Source organism: Olea europaea, chromosome 17 (assembly GCF_002742605.1).
Source record: "Olea europaea var. sylvestris chromosome 17, O_europaea_v1, whole genome shotgun sequence".
Lineage (NCBI taxonomy): Eukaryota > Viridiplantae > Streptophyta > Magnoliopsida > Lamiales > Oleaceae > Olea > Olea europaea.
Genome location: NC_036253.1, coordinates 2088346 through 2107406, shown reverse-complemented (window position 1 = coordinate 2107406; position 19061 = coordinate 2088346). Strand labels below are relative to the sequence as shown.

Here is a 19061-nt window from a genome sequence, read left to right as displayed (position 1 = left end):
TGTGATTGAAATAATGTCAAAATATTATTTAAAAATAAATTTTTTTTTTCAAAGAATGAGTTTTAATTTATTTCCAAATAATAAAATTATACTATGAATCCATAAGTATTATTCTCGACCAATAAATAACTCCGAAGACTCGTAAATCTTGAGATGTTCATATTAAGCATCCGTTTGGTCTCCATTTTTTGAAAATGAAAATGTGTGAAATAATATTTTTATTCGAAAAATTAGTGATTGAAAAAGAATGAAAAGTTTTTTTTTTTTTTCAAAGAATGAGTTTTAATTTATTTCCAAATAATAAAATTATACTATGAATCCATAAGTATTATTCTCGACCAATAAATAACTCCGAAGACTCGTAAATCTTGAGATGTTCATATTAAGCATCCGTTTGGTCTCCATTTTTTGAAAATGAAAATGTGTGAAATAATATTTTTATTCGAAAAATTAGTGATTGAAAAAGAATGAAAAGTTTTCACTTTACGTGTAATATTATTTTATAGAAGATTATGTGGTTGAAAATAGTTGATAGAAATAGGGGTGGCAGTGGGCCGAGCCGAGCCGGCTCGTTAACCCACGAGCTCGGCTCGAGCTCGTAGCTCGTTTTTTACGAGCCGAGCTTGGGCTCGGCTCGTTGCTTGTGGACGAGCTCGGACTCGGCCCACGAGCTCGTGGGCAGGGCCGGCCCGAGCCGAGCCCACGATGTAAATTTTTCAATTTTTATTGATAAAATTTTAATTTTTTTTCACTTTTTTGGACGAGCCGGCTCATGAGCTCGGCCCCACGAGCCGCTCGTCGAGCTCGACGAGCCGAGCGTTGGAATCGACCCCCACTCGGCTCGAGCTCGTCATTTGACGAGCCCGAGCAACCCACGAGCCGAGCTTTGACGAGTTGAGCCGCGAGCCGAATGACGAGCCCGAGCAACCCACGAGCCGAGCTTTGACGAGTTGAGCCGCGAGCCGACTCGACCCATTTGACATCCCTAAATAGAAATGAAATGAAATTTAATTTAAGTAACTTCGAAAATTTAATAGTTTAGATGTAAAGTATTATAAATAAATATAGAAATTAAATGAAAAAGAAAAGAAAGGAAAGGATAAGAAGGTCATTTGGCTACAACGATTTGCTCTTCATCATCCAATCTCACGCTAGAGCCGTTTTTCACAGTTGCTCTGAGTTGTAGCAAACAATGACAACGTCGTCGTTTCATATCTCCTTGTCCTCCTCTCTCCCGTTTTCTCCTCTCCCCACCACCACCACCACCAGCAGTGGCGCCACCACCCGTCGTCTTCCGAGACTCGTCATACTCTGCTGCTCTTCCTCCACACCCACCGCCACTGCATCATCATCATCAACAGTGACCTTGCCAAAGAAAAAACACTGGAAAGCAGGGGAATACCCGGGCGTCACTGAATTCTCCATTCCACGACTCTCAAACAATAATAATAAGCAAAGAACACCCATAAAGAATATCAAGAAGAAATTGGATAAGAAAAACAATGCCAAGGCATGGGTCAACACTGTCACTGAAGCCCTCGCTGATGCCATTGACAAAAAGCAATGGCTCCTTGCCCTTCAGGTCTTGTATTTTTTTCTCCCTTTTTTCTTTTTTCTTTTTCTTTTTTTTTTTTTTAACATTCTGAACTGGATTTTTCCTTCTAATTAATTTATGGGCATAGATGATTTTTGAGGGTTTCATACTAATTTGTATGTGCCTTTTCTTGCATTGTTATGAATTAAATGTGATTGTGGTTAATAACACCAATAATTAATGATTGCACAATATGAAGAAGCAAAAAGTTGTTCTTAAGGAAAGAGCGGATGATTATTTTTCTTACCTGAATTTGGTATAGAACATGCAAGGAAACTTAAGCACAGGTGAAATAAATTGGTGCAGTTAATACTTTTAGTGGTTCAGGTCCTAATAATAGTTGTCCTCTGAATTTTAGGTATTTGAGATGCTAAAGGATCAGCCTTTTTATCAACCAAAAGAAGGGACATACATGAAGCTCCTTGTTGTTCTCGGGAAATCTGGACAACCAGAACATGCCCGTCGACTTTTCGATGAGATGGTTGAAGAAGGATTGGAACCGACCTCAGAACTTTATACTGCCTTGCTTGCTGCCTATTCTCGGAGCAATCTGATCGATGAAGCATTTTCTGTGCTTGAACAAATGAAGGCTCTTCCTCTCTGCCAGCCTGATGTATATAGTTTTAGTATACTGATTAAAGTTTGTGTTGATGCTTCTCGTTTTGAGCTGGTTGAGTCCCTCTATGATCAAATGGCTGAAAGATCAATAACTCCAAACACTGTTACTCAAAATATAGTGTTGAGTGGTTATGGAAAGGCAGGGAAATACGAACAGATGGAAAGAGTGCTCTCCGGGATGCTTGAGAGCACCACGTGCAAACCTGACGTGTGGACTATGAATACTATTCTTAGCGTGTTTGGTAACAAAGGTCAAATTGAAATGATGGAAAGATGGTATGAAAAATTCCGCAATTTCGGAATTGAACCAGAAACGCGCACTTTTAACATTCTGATTGGTGCTTATGGGAAGAAAAGGATGTACGATAAGATGTCTTCAGTAATGGAATACATGCGTAGGCTTTCATTTCCTTGGACGACATCAACGTACAACAATGTAATCGAGGCATTTTCAGATGTAGGCGATGCCAAGCACATGGAGTATACATTTGATCAGATGCGAGCCGAAGGCATGAAGGCAGACACCAAGACCTTCTGCTGCCTCATCAGAGGGTATGCCAATGCTGGCCTTTTCCATAAGGTGATCAGCAGTGTTAAATTGGCTGGAAAATTGGAGATACCTGAGAATACCTCGTTCTTTAATGCTGTCATATATGCATGTGCGAAGGCGGAGGATTTAATGGAGATGGAAAGAGTTTTCAGGCGAATGAAAGATAAAAGTTGCCAACCAGATTCCACAACTTACTCTGTTATGATTGGTGCATACAGAAAAGAAGGTATGACTGATAAGGCCTATGATCTGGAGCTAGAAAATCAGATGATCAATGCAGATGTTGTTTCTAAAGGTGACCATGATGTCGAAACAGATGCTTCACTGAATGACCAATAAAGAACTGATGATATTATCGTCACTCTTGGTTCAGTTGGAGCATTTCAGTTGCTACAGAAGTTGTAAATTCATCAATCTTTCTGAGGTGGATAAGTCATAAGAGTTAATATCAAATATTGAGGCAACCTTACGGCATTAACAAACAAGCATTTACCGTTCAAATGGAAGAGATGTTAGGTGATTCTGATGCAACAGAGCCGGCTCCTTAAAATTGATATGAAGAATCTCTATGCATCCCCAGGATTCCATCTTGGGAGGGAGGGAGGGAATGGCTGCACCAAAACTGCTACTCTGCTATCACTTTTTATTATCTTTGTTTAATATGTCTTACCACTTTTCTTTGATTACAGATGCTTGGGGAAAAAAAGGATAAAAGTTATCTTATGGAGATTCCACACATAATAAGCTTTTCCAAACGTTGTAATCTCTGTGTGTAACCCGTGATCNAAAAGGATAAAAGTTATCTTATGGAGATTCCACACATAATAAGCTTTTCCAAACGTTGTAATCTCTGTGTGTAACCCGTGATCGTGTGAAAATGATAGCTTTGATTTGCAAGTACTATCGTGTTAACCTACTTATTGTCCTAGATTGTGTTTATGATAAGTTTGCCAAACACGTGGAAGGAAGGCTAATCTACGAGCAATTGCATGTAGATGTTGGGTACCATGGACACGGGCACTGTATGGACGGTCCGTGATCGTCGGCACAAAATTTTATTATGTATTGATTTTGATATTAAGATTGTGCATTTTACATGTCCTGTGACATTTGACCATTTTAAGATATTTTAAGATTGTGCAGTTTACAAAATCAAACCACAATCCATGGAAAGTTAGAGCAATATAGCCGTTATAATTATATTAGGCAGAATATATTGTTCCTCCAATTTTTTTCTTTTTTGATAACCATGGATGTCCAAGCCAATTTACGCGCGTTTCGACTAATCCCACGAGGTCCTGAAGTTTACAGTCAAGTATTTACCTCAGTGGCCTTGAGAGGACTCAAACTGATGACTATTGAGGAACAAACTCAAAGTTTGACCACTGAGCTACCTTTCAGAGTCATTGTTCCTTCAATTTGTCCAATTAGTCTTGGAATGAATCCTCTGTTTCGAACTATTTAAAAATTTCACTTATGCCTCTTATTTACTTTTGAGGGTAAATTCCATCCTTGACCATGTAAAATTATTAAATTTTAATTTGTCAAACTTCAATTTAGTCATAAATTTCATCATAATGTCACATTTTGTCACATATTGTCCAAGTCCTCCGAACTGAAAAAAATTACTTACTTAACAGATATATTATTACTGATCTTCCATAACTACTACACGACATCGTAGAAACAAAAAGAATAAATTGAGTGTTGTGAGATATCTTTAACTTAAAACGATGAAATACCTGATGTACTGATAAGTCGACTTGTCATGTAGCGATTGTGTAAAAACTTTGTTGTGAGTGACAAAAAGGTGAAATCCGTAACTAAAGTTAAATTTCTTCGACTTAATTAAAACTAAACTGAATTGATTAAGATGAATTAAATTTTAATGTAACAATTGAAATTTCGTCAATCGCAAATAAAATTTACCCTACATTTTCCATTTTATAAAATTTGCTTTAGATTAGAACAATACATATCATATCATAAGCTTATTAAATATTCATAAAAATAATGTGATCTCAACCAAAATTCACACTTCTTCCTTTTTTTTAATCACCATTTTGAACATTATTGTCACATATATACAAATTAATATAGCATTTCTCAAAGTTCATTAGCCATGCCATGGACCGTCACCTCTGCTTCCATAAAGCAACTATTCTTCACCAGTAAACCAGCCAATTGCATATTAAAATAACTCGCAGACACGAATCTTGGCCAACCTCGTACACAATTTTTTCCACTAAACCAGTAATTAGCTGCAAAAATATAACAAATGGTTAATTAATTTCAAATCTATGTAAGTAATTTATGGAGCAAAGAATTTACCTGTCCCAAAGTAATTTTTTCCATTTATTTGGTCTAATATATATATGGTGAACTCTGCATATATTTTAGTCGCCGGAGAAAGTTTTTCTGGTTCAGCCAATGCCAGATATACCGATACAAAGTTGTTCTTTCCACTGCCTTTCCCTTTTGGATATACTTGTATCTTCCTGCATCCACTGATGAGTATTGTTACGCGATATAGAAAATAGTAGAGATGAGTTGGAGTTTTCGACTAGCAAAGACGTATACCATGTTTGGTCGGCAGCATTGAATGGTTCGGAGTCTAGACATTCGTCGTTTAAAGTGGAGAAGTTGTTGATTTTCCAAGTGTGTTTGTAGCTAATGGCGTCCTTTATCATTGATAAAATCTCTCCTTTTCCTGTGTGTTTTTCATGAGTAACATAAACATCTGCTCCAAACACGCAAGTGTCCTTCACTAGATACCCCTTTTCAAGATCGTTGAATAGAGCGAGAGGTACAAATGTATCGAAACCCCATTCGAGCTTCATTCTGCGAAACCGTTTCCCGGCAATATCTAATTCATGGGATCACACGATTGATTAAACCAGCTTCAATTAATTTCCAATTTAAATGGTACTTGTAGGTAGCTATACCTTCAAGTGTAAAGTAATTGTCTTTGTTTTGATCGAGTAAAAATAATCGAAAAGTTGCACGAATCTCCCAGCCAAGATTGAGCGACTCTACCTGTGTAATCACTAAGTAGACGGAAATATGGTCCGTAATACCTTTGTCTTCGTTTCCATTCGGGTGAACAACCAATTTCCTGTAAATTAACACAAAAAATTAATTCACAATTAAATTGCACCTCTAAAATATAATTCAGTACACGCATGAAATCTAATATGTACCATTTGTAGCCTCCTGCCTCAAAATCAGATGAATGGTATGCATCTATTTTATTCTTCGCGAGTTGCGAAAATGACTGAATTTTCATCGTATAGTGATTAGGGGGTGTATCTGAGATTGACCTTGAGAACCCTAATAAAATACAAAAAAAAAAAAAAAAAAAAAAAAAAAAAAAAAAAGGAAGAAGAAGAAGAAGAAGAGTTATTATAATTAAAAACTTCAGTAAAAATCAAGAAAAAAATAAAAAATGTTGCGAGGGCGATCGGCACGCCACCCATATGGCTCTGTCATTGAACGTATGCATACCGTCTTGTTGTGGTAAGGTGATATCTGCCATGAAAATACGTACGGAAGAATGAGAGCATTTGGACGAATTAATGTAGTTTTAAAGGACGAAGAAATTATATTCCAAAACACTAAAAGGAGTTTATCCTTTGCTTTGATCGTCAACTGGTTTGTCATTTGTTCGCAGCATTGAATAACATACCCAAGGAAGCAAGAATATGTACCTTGAATAGATTCTCAAGTGACTTTTTGGTTGGGACGTCAAAATGAGTGTGTTGATCTGAATTGACTTTTCCTATGAAAAAGTAAAGCGCCCCTAGGGCATAGTTCAGTGGTACAAAGGACACGAATGATATTATCTTACATCTTGCTGACAGTCGTAGTGTGGAGATTCAATTCCTGAGATATGAAATTAGACTCTTTGTAGGCGCAGTGTACATGCAGCTTTTGTTTCATGGCCCGTTGGGACACATCCCGCGATTTACCTTCTTCACAAAGCTCTAGGGGAAGAGCGGGGCGGGACGGTGGGGGCCCTCAAGGTTGTGGTTCAACAATTATTTATTTATTTATTTAAGTAAAGGTGAGGAGGTATTGATATGACCATTTAAAATATTGTTCATGCTGTCCTCCAAATCTGAGCATCGATTGGCCGACGAACGCACTGATATTGCAAGCCCGGCTGATCCAATACATTGTTTTTAGTTTTCAATGTGATTTAAAGTAAGCAATAATTGGAAGGGAAAAAAAAGAGTTTTGTATGAGTAACATGTAGTAAAACAAGTATTTATGCCACAAATAAACCAAATAAAATAAAATATTAAAATAGAATTTAGGAAAAAAAATCAAGTAATTCTTGAGTGACAATCCCTGGATGTCCAAGGGGTTGTGTGGCACCCCCCATTTGTGGTGCGCAAGCGTCCTCCAACGCCCCTTGGATGTCGAGGGGCTGTCAAATGGGCTTTCCCCAAAAAAATCCGTTATCAGATAGTACAAATCTTCCATAATTAGATTATTATTATTATTTTTTCCTCTTAAGTTTATCAAACACTTGAAATAGATGTGGATTGTTATACAATCAGAAATTGAGCTCTTAAATCAATGACAAACGTGGCCTTGTTTTCGTCAGTTTGTATTAACTTTTGTTTTGTATGAATTTTTCTTAAAAAGTGAACAAAACTTTTTGTTATTGTTATATTGTAATAACTTGGATGTTGTTTTGGTGGCATTTAGATTTTATAGTTTGATACATATAGTTTGTTTTATATTACATTGCCAAATAGAAAGATATTTTTTTCTCAATGAACTAGTAACGTTAAAAGTGAACATAAAGAAAAAAAATATATGGTAAAACTACAATTTTAAATCAAATCAAGCCGTTAGTTTATATTTGAAAAAAATCTCAAACCGTTTTAAATTGTTTGATTTATGTTTCGGATTTTTTGAAATCATTTTAAATTATTTAGCTTGAAAATATGTCAAAATTTCCTCTACCGGATCGCTTACACCCCTACGTTTCAACTTCTAAAAATCACCATATTGTTATTTTTCAAAAACAAACTATGTAAATTTTCGTTGTTTTATTCAATCTTTATGTATTGTATAGACAGACATTTTAGAAATTCTATTCCAATAGTGTTATTTACAGGGACAGACCCAAGATTATTGTTCAGTGGGGGCGAGGCAAAAAAAAAAAAGAAAAAAGAAAAAAAAAGGACCTTAAATAAATTGTTAAAGCATTTTTTGAATGTTTCAAGTCTGGACGAGGTTTGTGTTGCTTGGTGAGGAAGCACTTTGAAATACCCCTAAATTTTCGCTTTTATTTTTCTTCCAAAGACAACATTTTTTCTATGTTCTTTTTGTTTTATTTTTTGCCGACCTTTTGTGATTTTACAAGAACAGAAAAATAAATTGGAATACAACTCTATCGATTTTATTCAATCATTTTTGAGGCATGATGGATTTGACACAAAAAATTAAAAGAGAGAAAGAGCTAAAAACAAAACACAAAAGAATAATAAAAATGGCATTTTGGGACCTGAATTCGGGACTTCCTACATCCAAAGCAAGAATCACACCACAAGACCAAATGCTTATTGTTTGTCTTAGCTCTTTTTTGAAGGTATTTTAAATTTCACTGGGGGCGACTGCCCCAAACGAACCCTTCATGGGTCCGCCCCTAGTTATTTATCACTAGCGGTGCTTAATATCAATTTAGTGGAGTCACAACCACATTGTTCAATGTATTCCAAGTTTATTGGATAAATTAACGGTGACCACAAAGAGTCACATTTAACTTTGATCATTCAAAGGAGAATAATGATTGGTGTACATTATGGACACCATTATGGTGTCCATAATGTACACCAATCACAACCCTTCACAGGATTACCCCCTGTAATTATCTAAGAGTCGAGGATAAACCACTAAAATTTATGTTCTTTTGCTGTTTTCTAATTTCTTTTGCATTTATTATTGCTCTCGAAGTTAGGGGTAAGGTTAAATCCATAACATAAGTAAACTCAATGACAATAATATTCCACAAAAATACTATTCCGAGTAAGTGGGTAATATTAAGTAATAATTTATGTTTGATGATTTATAAATGGTACATCATTCAACACAATCAGTGTACTCAGATTAAAACTTTAATCGTCGCAATTGTGTTACTAAACTTTTATTTAGCATCAAATTCACTATTATGTCACATTTCAATGCCTATCATCCAAAACTAGTAGAAATTGCCTATTTGTGAACACATAATAAAAGGCGAAAATCATAAAATGAGGGCTATGACCATATCTTGTACTTTCTTATTTCAAAACTTTTATTACATAACGTAGTGGTAAATTAGCATGTCACACAACAATTATACTGAAGATCTATTGCAGTGTGACTACCAATTTCCCTTTTTATTTCATCAAAAAGGAAAATATTCATTAAGCAGCATCCTTTACTTCAATGTAGAAGTGCGTTCTCAAAGTTCATTAGCCATGCCATTGACTGTAACCTCTGCTTCCACAATGCAGCTGTTGTTCACCAGAAAACCAGCCGATTTCTTATAAAAATAACTTATAGGCGCAAATCTTTGCCAACCCCATAAACTATTTGATGCACTGTACCAGTGATTAGCTGCAAAAGCACATAAAGACGAATTATTTTTTGAAATGTTTGTGCTTATCTTGGGAGGTTTTTTGATTCTTCGCAATGCCAATATTATATGCATCGTGATTTACCTATATCAGAGTCGTGTATTCCGTTAATTTGGTCTAATATACGTAAGGTATATTTTGCGTATATCTTAGTTGTAGGAGAAAGTTTTTCAGGTTTGAAGGGTTGTGATTGGTGTACATTATGGACACCATAATGGTGTCCATAATGTACACCAATCACAACCCTTCACAGGATTACCCCCTGTAATTATCTAAGAGTCGAGGATAAACCACTAAAATTTATGTTCTTTTGCTGTTTTCTAATTTCTTTTGCATTTATTATTGCTCTCGAAGTTAGGGGTAAGGTTAAATCCATAACATAAGTAAACTCAATGACAATAATATTCCACAAAAATACTATTCCGAGTAAGTGGGTAATATTAAGTAATAATTTATGTTTGATGATTTATAAATGGTACATCATTCAACACAATCAGTGTACTCAGATTAAAACTTTAATCGTCGCAATTGTGTTACTAAACTTTTATTTAGCATCAAATTCACTATTATGTCACATTTCAATGCCTATCATCCAAAACTAGTAGAAATTGCCTATTTGTGAACACATAATAAAAGGCGAAAATCATAAAATGAGGGCTATGACCATATCTTGTACTTTCTTATTTCAAAACTTTTATTACATAACGTAGTGGTAAATTAGCATGTCACACAACAATTATACTGAAGATCTATTGCAGTGTGACTACCAATTTCCCTTTTTATTTCATCAAAAAGGAAAATATTCATTAAGCAGCATCCTTTACTTCAATGTAGAAGTGCGTTCTCAAAGTTCATTAGCCATGCCATTGACTGTAACCTCTGCTTCCACAATGCAGCTGTTGTTCACCAGAAAACCAGCCGATTTCTTATAAAAATAACTTATAGGCGCAAATCTTTGCCAACCCCATAAACTATTTGATGCACTGTACCAGTGATTAGCTGCAAAAGCACATAAAGACGAATTATTTTTTGAAATGTTTGTGCTTATCTTGGGAGGTTTTTTGATTCTTCGCAATGCCAATATTATATGCATCGTGATTTACCTATATCAGAGTCGTGTATTCCGTTAATTTGGTCTAATATACGTAAGGTATATTTTGCGTATATCTTAGTTGTAGGAGAAAGTTTTTCAGGTTCAGCCAATGCTAGATATAACGATATATAGTTGTCCTTTCCAGTGCCTTTCCCTTTCGGATATAATTGTATCTTCCTGCATCCATCAATCTTGCTTTTACATATCATGAAAAATAGTCGAGATGTAATGGAGTTTGATTAAAAAAGATGTATACCATGTTTGATCTGCAGCATTGAATGGTTTGGAGTCTAGATATTCGTTAGTTAAATTGGAGAAATTGTCGATTTTCCAAGTGTGTTTGTAGCTAATGGCATCTTTGACCAATGACAAAATCTCCCCCTTTCCAGTGAGTTTCTCTTGAGTAACATAAACCTCAACTCCAAGCACGCAAGTGTCATTCACCAGATATCCCTTTGCGGGATCGTTGAAGAGGCTGAGAGGTACAAATTTATCGAACCCATACTCGAGCTTCATTTTGTGAAACCGTTTCCCCACATCATCTGTTTCATTCGATTATCACACGATTAATTAAACCAACTTCAATTAATTTCAAATTTAATAGGTAGGCGTAGGTAGCTATACTTTCAAGTGTAAAATAATTGTCTTTATTTTGATCAAGCAAAAACAATCGAAAATTTGCATGAATCTCCCAACCGGGATTGAGAGACTCTACTTGTGTCATTGCCAAGTACACGGAAATATGGTCTGTAATACCTTTGTCTTTGTTTCCATTCGGGTAAACAATCAAGTTCCTGCAAATTAACATGACATTAATTTCACATTTAAATCACACCTATAAATTATAATTAAGTACATTTATAATTATTGTACCATTTGTAGCCTCCAGCCTCAAAATCAGATGAATGGTACGTCTCTATTTTTTTCTTTGCGATTTGGGAAAATAACTGAATTTTCATCACATAGTGGCTAGGTGGTGTATTTGAGGTTGACCTCAAGACCCCTAGTTAAGTACCCAAAAGAACATAAACAAAAAGGGATAATTACCATTAGGAGGAAAAAAAAAAAAAAAAGGAAACTTATTAAGAGGTAGAAACACGTGCATACCATCTTCTTCAGTTAAAGTAAGATCTTCCATGGAAATATGTTGAGGGAAAGGGAAGAATGAGAGTATTGGGAGGAAATAATGTAGCTTTTAAGGATGAAGAAAAGGCCACCTTAACTGATATTCCAAAAGCCTAAAATGAGTTTATCCTTTGCTTTGATGGTAGACTTGTTGTTTGTCATCTGTTTGAAGCATTGAATAACCAACCAAGAAAGCAAGATATATGCACACTAATGAAAGAGTAGTGCAATATAGCACCAGTAGTACTAAAAAAACCATTCTATGTAGTATTGTATGATAAGGGTTATGCTCCAAGTACTTACTGATTTATCGAATTGACAAGTGGCGGCCCCGAATTGACTAGTGGCGGCTCCCTATTGAAGACAGTCGCCCTTCTAATAGGGGGCCGCCACTTGTCAATTCAGTAAACCATTAGGTCATCTATTTTGTACAAATAGATTAAATCCTTAATGGGTTATGCTACATAACACCACATTTAATTGAACTTATTATTTAATGTCATATATGGTGGTGTTCTATCACTATTGGTGTCATATAACATTATCCCTAATTAAATCCAAGACACATCAATTTGTTTTAGTCCTAAAGAGAATATCAAATGATAATTCAATGGACATTTTGGTTTAGCGTCAAAATGAGTAGGTCGGTCTGGATCAACATCCTTGTAATCAGGACCGTTGAATGCTTGAATATTACATTCTTAAAAAATAATAATAATAATAATAATAAAAATAAATCAATTGGGCTAGGACCAGACCGACCAATATTGGAAGTTGAGTCGGTGCAACCTGTCTTTTTTATTACCAACACAACCTATTCATTATGGCGTATCAATCCTTATATTGGTCCTGTTCAATTCATTTTTTTAACTATGTATAATGTTGCTTGAGCAGCCCAACTCATTGTGACACTATTACTCCTAACACAAATTCATATCTATTCTTCAATAAAAACTAAGTGCTACCAAAGGTTTGAGTGACCATCCAAGTTTTACTTTTATAAACTTACACTTTTAACTCTTCATACCTCTAGTCGTTGCCTCGTTTACAAATTTGGATTCCGCTATTCTCTATTAAGCTAATTTGTACTTGCTTGACTATTGATCAACACTCATGAAAATGTCTAGATAAATCGGTAAATTATGAGATTCGATCCTAATCAAGGTGAGGACTTTACTTCAAGAATTTATCTTTCTTTCAACCTCCCTAATAAAATTCGTGGCTCTCTATCAATAAATTAAACAAAGACTATTCACTTAAAGAATTTGTCTTCACTTGGAGTTATTCCATATAAAAACAGTTATTTTAATTATTATAAATTAAATTTGGCAGAGTAAATTGAAAACTGGAAATAACAGCCAACAATGTTTTTTAAGTTCCAACTTCATAAATCAAGTTAAAATTTTTTTTTATACAAAAATCAGGTGATAGAGCATGTTTTAAATATTAATAATATTATTATATAAAATTAAATAAATCTACAAACCTACCACACACCAAAGCCCTCACACTCACCCCCACCTAAGTATGTCAACAAGCTGAGCCGAGTAGGCTCGCGAGCCGAAATTCGAGGCTCCCACTTGGCTCGGTTAAAATGATCGGGCTATTTTTTGGGCTCGAGCCGAAAATTAGGCTCGACCCAAACTTTCGGCTCGAGTCTTTTCAAGACGAGCCGGACAGGCTCAATTTGGACATAATTGAAATAGATTGTCCTGAAAATGATAATAAAATGAAAGATAATGAGAGAGGTGAGGCAAATATCGCTATTGGGTTGAGTGGTGACCTTAGTGAGGTTTATTGAGAGTAAACCTGGTTACTACATTTGCATATGTGTGTAATCCTTTTTACATGCATGTGATTGCTTAATTCTATTGCGTTGATATGTTATACTTTCAATTTGATTGATGTGTGTAATTGGTGAATTAGAGTGATCTTATTATTTTGTATAATGTGTTTGCATGCATAGTGGATTGAGATTTGTGGCGTACTCTGTTTGCTCTGTGAGTGGTGTAAGAGTGTGGTAGTGAGAAGAAAGATGGACAACTGTTTTCTCCTTCATCTCAATGAGCTTGTGTGGTCTGTGAGATTGTCTGAGGCAGCTATGTAGGGTTATCTTCTTCGTCTTTATGAGCCTCTTTTATGAGTGAAATGAAGTAACTAACACTTTCTTCTATTCCCTTTATAAGTGCCACCTTCACCATTTTCTTTCTGAATTTGCTGAGCATTGGTGTTTGGAGTAACCTTTGTGGTCGTCGAAAGGTATTGATTTGCCATAGTGGGTTTGAAGTGCATCAGCAATGTGTTGAGTGTCTATTGGTAAGGTGGAGTATAGATGCCTGAAGGTGCATTGGTGATATGCATGGGGGATGTGGGGTGTGACATTTGAATCACGAGTGTAGAGGTGATTAAATTCTGAAATCCTTTATCTGTAAAAAGACCATGTACATGTGGAGTGTGAGAAAGACACTTTTATCACTTCTGTTAGGTGGGGACTCATTATCCACGTAGATTGGGAGAAGTGATGTGGTGATAAAGGATTGTCCCGAAAACTTAGGATCTATTGTAATTTACCAGTTAGATATGAGTTGAGTGATCAATTTAGTGAGTATGGTGAGCGATGAGAGGAGATATGTGTTCTTGAAGTGTGAGGAACACGGAATGGGATAGGATAAATGTGGTGAAATCTTTTCGTGAGTCATTTATGCATTTGTTGCATATGTGTTTGACCGTGTGTTCGATTAACTTGATGTTAATCTGTGGTTTTGTGTGAACGTGTTTCTAAAAAGATTTGTGTGTGTTATCCAATAATATATTGTCATCGCATGTTTATTTGCTCTTAACTGTTTACTGTAAATATCTGCTTCTACCTCGGTGTTCTTGATCTTAGCCCCAATGAGTACATAGAGCAGGTATAGTGTGTATTTCAGGTTGGAAAACATGAGGTAAGGTTGTGATCCAATTTTATTAGCTCCCTCGATTATGCAAGTGCTAACTATGCGTTTTTATTGCTTGCAGATTTATTAGGCATCAAGGTGTGATTTGTTAGGTTTTTGATACTCAATAAATTTCGGGCTATGATGTTAACGGGGTTAATATATTTCATAGGCATAGGCCAACGAATGAAATAAGTCCAACAATCAAGTCCATGAGCTCCATTCGGTCAAATTGCATTCCCTCTTGGATGACTTGAATCTTGACTCGTTTAAGTCCCTTAAAGATCCAACTTAAAGCCTAACCCTAGACTACATATAAGGCAATACCTTAGCCACTTTCTTGTATGATTTGTTGAGGTTTTTGTGTGAGAAAAAGAGGAATCCTCACTGCCCCCTTTGGTGTGTAAAAACATCCCCTAGAAATGTCCAAAACACTTGTTTATTTTGTGTAATTGGTGATTCCTTCATAGTATACCTTTGTGGTGTCTTCTCCTAACTTTTGTGACCACAAATCATCACATTTTCTTGTCCTACGTGGGTAAGATTAGATAGCAATCGAGGTGAATTTTATTGGTTGTGGTTTGGAACCGGTTGGATTGGTTGTTAGTAGAGAAAGGTACGTTGGACTGAGCCCAAAAAACATCGAATTGAAGATCCTTGGAGAGAGGTTCCTCAACAATTACCATTTTGAACATTATTGTAACATATATACAAATTAATATAGCATTTATCATAGTTCATTAGCCATGCCATGGACCATCACCTCTGTTTCCATATAGCAAATATTCTTCACCAGAAAACCAGCCAATTGCATATGAAAATAACCCACAGACATAAATCTTGCCAACCTCGTACACAATTTTTTGCACTAAAACAGTAACTAGCTGCAAAAATATATCAAGTGGTTAGTTAATTTCAAATTTATGTATAATAATTTAATAAGCAAAGCATTTACTTGTCCAAAAGCAATGTTTTCCATTTATCTAGTCTAATATGTATGGTGCATTCTGCGTATATTTTAGTTGTGGGAGAAAGTTTTTCTAGTTCAGTCAATGCCAAACACACCGATACAAAGTTGTTCTTTCCACTGCCTTTCCCTTTTGGATATACTTGGATCTTCCTGCGTCCACTGACGAATATTGTTACACGATATAGAAAATAGTCGAGATGAGTTAGAGTTTGACTAGAAAAGATGTATACCATGTTTGGTCGGCAGCATTGAATGGTTAGGGTTCTAGACATATGTCGTTTAAAGTGGAGAAGTTGTTGATTTTCCAAGTGTGTTTGTACTAATGGCGTCCTTTATCATTGATAAAATCTCTCATTTTCCTGTGTGTTTATCTTGAGTAACATAAACCTCGACTCCAAACACACAAGAGTCATTTACCAGATATCCCTTTTCAAGATCATTGAATAGAGCGGGAAGTACAAATTTATCGAAACCCCACTCGAGTTTCTTCTATGAAACCGTTTCCCAACAATATCTATTGTTGGAAAAAATGGGTTTAGTGGCTGACTTTGGCATAAAATTTGAGTGAGATTTGTTGGTCCTATTTGGAAGATCAAAGTTAATTTGTGTTTACCTCCGTGAGAGCAACAAAACCATATATTTACTCGCCAAAATTGATGAATAGATGAATGAGAAATTGGAGCTCAAAGTTGATCATTGGAAGATGATTTATGTGGAAAATAGAATTTGTCCCACATAGGAAAATGAAGAAAGCACGAACCACTTTATATCTTGTTACACTTTTGAAGGGTGTAATCATGTGTAGCATAAATGCTCTCTCCACATGCGCTTGCAGGAGGTGCAAATCAAGGATCGAAATAGTACATCTAGCCTTGAACTTATGAGCGGGCATGACCTGCGTACGCGAATATCGGACTGAACGGAGCAAAAATTGGCCCCTTTGGAGTGTCCAAGTTTTGCTATTTTTTTGGCTTTCTTCAACTGACTGTTTAAATTTTTAAAACAGTCGAAACTCCAATATTCATTGTTGAGTTTATGACGTAACTCTTAGCCACTTGAGTCTCCATTACAACCCATTTATTTGGCAATCTTTTTCCATTGCATACACCAAGAAAATACACGAAAATTCTCTGTCTGCATAAATCATTTTTCGTGTACTGCACAGAATTGTTCTGTCTGCATATATAGTTTCCGTCAGATGTCTGGGTGGTAAAATTGTTTGAATACTAAGTCAATTCGTCGGAGTAGTTTCTGGAATGCTCAAATTCTACTGATTTACCGTTTATCCTGAGAAATAGACGCTCAAATTAAATCTCAAACACTTACGGTGAGGAGGCGAATCCGTTTTAAGAAAATGTGCTTACACAGGCCTCGGATTGAAAGTTCATCTGTTATTTATTTATTTCCCATGATTTTATCTTCATTGTTCATTTATTTCTGCAATTTATTCGTGTGTTTTATATAATTTGCAGTTTTATTATTTTTCTGTTCTATTTATGTTTTAAATAAAACCAAATTGAAAAAAAAAAAATATAAAATTTTTTTGCTAACATTTAGTTTGGTAAAATGCAATTTCGGTATTTGTTAGTTACATGTACAGTATCTAACCTCACTGTTGATATGAAATGGGTAAAACCAATATGTATAAATACAGTAAAGTGCATACACAATGAGCAACAAATACGGTAAGGTGCTTGCATATATAGTATGCGTAAAAATAGTAAGCTGCATATACGGTATACGTAAATTCGGTATTTAAATTACATATATGGTATGTGTAAATCCGGTTTCATCCACTACACTAATTCAATCCTACATCTATTTCATTCGATGATCAAATGATTAACTAAACCAACTTCAATTAATTCTCAATTTAATTGGTAGTTGTAGGCAGCTATACCTTCGAGTGTGAAATAATTGTCTTTGTTCTGATCGAGTAAAAACAATCGAAAGTTGTACGAATCTCCTAGCTAGGATTGAGCGACATACTTGTGTCATCACCAAGTAGACGAAAATATGGTTCGTAATACCTTTGTCTTTGTTTCCATTCGGGTGAACAACCAATTTCCAGTAAATTAACCCAAAGAATAATTTCACATTTCAATTACAATTCTTAAAATATAAATAAGCACTCATTAAATATTTACATACATATAATTATTGTACAATTTATAGCCTCAAAATCAGATGAATGGTATGTATCCATTTTATTCTTCGCGAGTTACGAAAATAACTGAATTTTCATAGTATAGTGATTGGGTGGTGTATTTGAGATTGACCTCGAGACCCCTGATTAAATAAACGAATAAGGTAAACAAAAAAAGAGTAATTATAATTAAAAAAAAAATCAGTAAAAATTGAGAAAAAAATAAAAAAAAGTTGTGAGGGTGATCGGCACGCCACCCATATGGCTCTGTCATCGAACGTATGTATACTGTCTTGTTGTGGTAAGGTGAGATCTGCCATGAAAATATGTACAGAAGAATGAGAGCAGTGGGAAGAATTAATGTAGTTTTAAAGGACGAAGAAATTATATTCCAAAACACTAAAAGGAATTTATCCTTTGCTTTGATCGTCAAATAGTTTGTCATTTGTTTGCAGCATTGAATAACATACCCAAGGAAGCAAGAATATGCACCCTTAATAGATTCTCAAGTGTCTTTTTGGTTGGGACGTCAAAATGAGTGTGTCGGTCCGAACTGACTTGCTTTTGATATAGTCTAGGTTAGGTAGATTGAATACGATCGTCTAGAATATAGTTCATACCTCTTCCAAATCTGAGCATCGATTGGCACACGAACGCACTAATATTGCATGCCCGGCCGACCCAACAATTGTTTTTAGTTTTCATTTTTCATTTATTTGAAAACTAATGTGATTTAAAGAAAGCAATAATTGGAAGAAAAGGCATATAGTTTTGTGTGATAAACATATAGTTAAAAAAGTATTTATGCCACAAATTGATTATTTTGAAAACCAAATGGTGACTTAGGTGTTCGAACTTTGTCTAACTAATTCTGAAGAGTGGCAGCCTTCCCTACGGTTCGACATTCGAGTAAATTCGGAAGCGATCACAATTTATACACACTTGAGCCGAACATTCGAAATGTGGTTCTCCTTTCTGTGGATCTCGCCCTCGAAGGAATAACAAAGTGCATCATAACTTTGATTTCACAGGACATCTGTCTTCCAACATAAATATTGCCTTCCAGCTATCGTGGGGATTTGAACCTCCAATACTCCTTAAAGAACGCTCCTACTTTACCATGGGAACGTGGGGAAACAGTAAGTCTTTTAATTTGCTTTTAGATTGTCAAGCCATTTAAGCACGATTTGTTCATCATGTTGGACGAACTCATAATTAGTCCTGTCCAATTTAGTTTATGGACTGGGTAGGTCTTTCTGAACTTGGGTGGCCCAATAGGTTTTGACATCTTTAACACAAATTCACCTCTATTTTCAACAAACCTGAGTGCTACAGAAATTGAAAGATTTGAGTGGCCATCCTAGTTTTAATTTTGAACTTTTTTATAAACTCATACTTTC

The 19061-nt window shown here is 35.4% G+C and overlaps 3 protein-coding genes and 1 long non-coding RNA gene across 5 annotated transcripts; 1 reads left to right on the top strand and 3 right to left on the bottom strand.

The window, feature by feature from the left end:
- Positions 1 to 1133: 1133 nt before the first annotated feature.
- On the top strand, positions 1134 to 3541 carry LOC111366006 (pentatricopeptide repeat-containing protein At3g06430, chloroplastic). The gene is made up of 2 exons (XM_022986615.1): positions 1134 to 1582; positions 1953 to 3541. The coding sequence occupies exons 1-2, from the start codon at positions 1193 to 1195 to the stop codon at positions 3099 to 3101; spliced, it is 1539 nt and encodes a 512-aa protein (XP_022842383.1). The 5' UTR covers positions 1134 to 1192; the 3' UTR covers positions 3102 to 3541.
- A 1237-nt stretch (positions 3542 to 4778) lies between these two features.
- Positions 4779 to 6472, bottom strand: LOC111366005 (MATH domain and coiled-coil domain-containing protein At2g42460-like). 2 transcript variants are annotated; one of them, XM_022986613.1, is made up of 6 exons: positions 6267 to 6472; positions 5963 to 6092; positions 5708 to 5877; positions 5343 to 5628; positions 5094 to 5269; positions 4779 to 5023 (listed from the first exon to the last, which is right to left on the bottom strand). In XM_022986613.1, exons 1-6 carry the CDS (start codon positions 6295 to 6297, stop codon positions 4869 to 4871), a joined length of 948 nt encoding a protein of 315 aa, XP_022842381.1. In that variant the 5' UTR covers positions 6298 to 6472; the 3' UTR covers positions 4779 to 4868. The 2 variants fall into 2 exon arrangements, with proteins under 2 accessions (XP_022842381.1, XP_022842382.1); XM_022986614.1 differs by having other exon boundaries at positions 5094 to 5260; positions 6267 to 6469.
- A 2546-nt stretch (positions 6473 to 9018) lies between these two features.
- On the bottom strand, positions 9019 to 9565 carry LOC111366004. Its single transcript, XR_002697562.1, has 2 exons — positions 9479 to 9565; positions 9019 to 9374 (listed from the first exon to the last, which is right to left on the bottom strand). It is a non-coding gene; the product is annotated as an uncharacterized LOC111366004 (long non-coding RNA).
- A 472-nt stretch (positions 9566 to 10037) lies between these two features.
- On the bottom strand, positions 10038 to 11691 carry LOC111366002 (MATH domain and coiled-coil domain-containing protein At3g58360-like). The gene is made up of 6 exons (XM_022986612.1): positions 11595 to 11691; positions 11361 to 11490; positions 11112 to 11281; positions 10744 to 11029; positions 10498 to 10664; positions 10038 to 10393 (listed from the first exon to the last, which is right to left on the bottom strand). Exons 1-6 carry the CDS (start codon positions 11623 to 11625, stop codon positions 10239 to 10241), a joined length of 939 nt encoding a protein of 312 aa, XP_022842380.1. The 5' UTR covers positions 11626 to 11691; the 3' UTR covers positions 10038 to 10238.
- Positions 11692 to 19061: the final 7370 nt, after the last annotated feature.

What these genes read in the sequence shown, in the direction of transcription:
- LOC111366006 (XM_022986615.1), top strand. Translation starts at nt 1,193, where the DNA reads ATGACAACGTCGTCGTTTCATATCTCCTTGTCCTCCTCTCTCCCGTTT. An exon ending in AATGGCTCCTTGCCCTTCAG is followed by an intron (nt 1,583 to 1,952) that starts GTCTTGTATTTT and finishes TCTGAATTTTAG; the next exon opens with GTATTTGAGATGCTAAAGGA.
- LOC111366005 (XM_022986613.1), bottom strand. Translation starts at nt 6,297, where the DNA reads ATGGCAGATATCACCTTACCACAACAAGACG. An exon ending in CAATTACTTTACACTTGAAG is followed by an intron (nt 5,629 to 5,707) that starts GTATAGCTACCT and finishes CCCATGAATTAG; the next exon opens with ATATTGCCGGGAAACGGTTT. An exon ending in AATGCTGCCGACCAAACATG is followed by an intron (nt 5,270 to 5,342) that starts GTATACGTCTTT and finishes AATACTCATCAG; the next exon opens with TGGATGCAGGAAGATACAAG.
- LOC111366002 (XM_022986612.1), bottom strand. Translation starts at nt 11,625, where the DNA reads ATGGAAGATCTTACTTTAACTGAAGAAGATG. An exon ending in GAGGCTGGAGGCTACAAATG is followed by an intron (nt 11,282 to 11,360) that starts GTACAATAATTA and finishes GTTAATTTGCAG; the next exon opens with GAACTTGATTGTTTACCCGA. An exon ending in AATGCTGCAGATCAAACATG is followed by an intron (nt 10,665 to 10,743) that starts GTATACATCTTT and finishes TGATGGATGCAG; the next exon opens with GAAGATACAATTATATCCGA.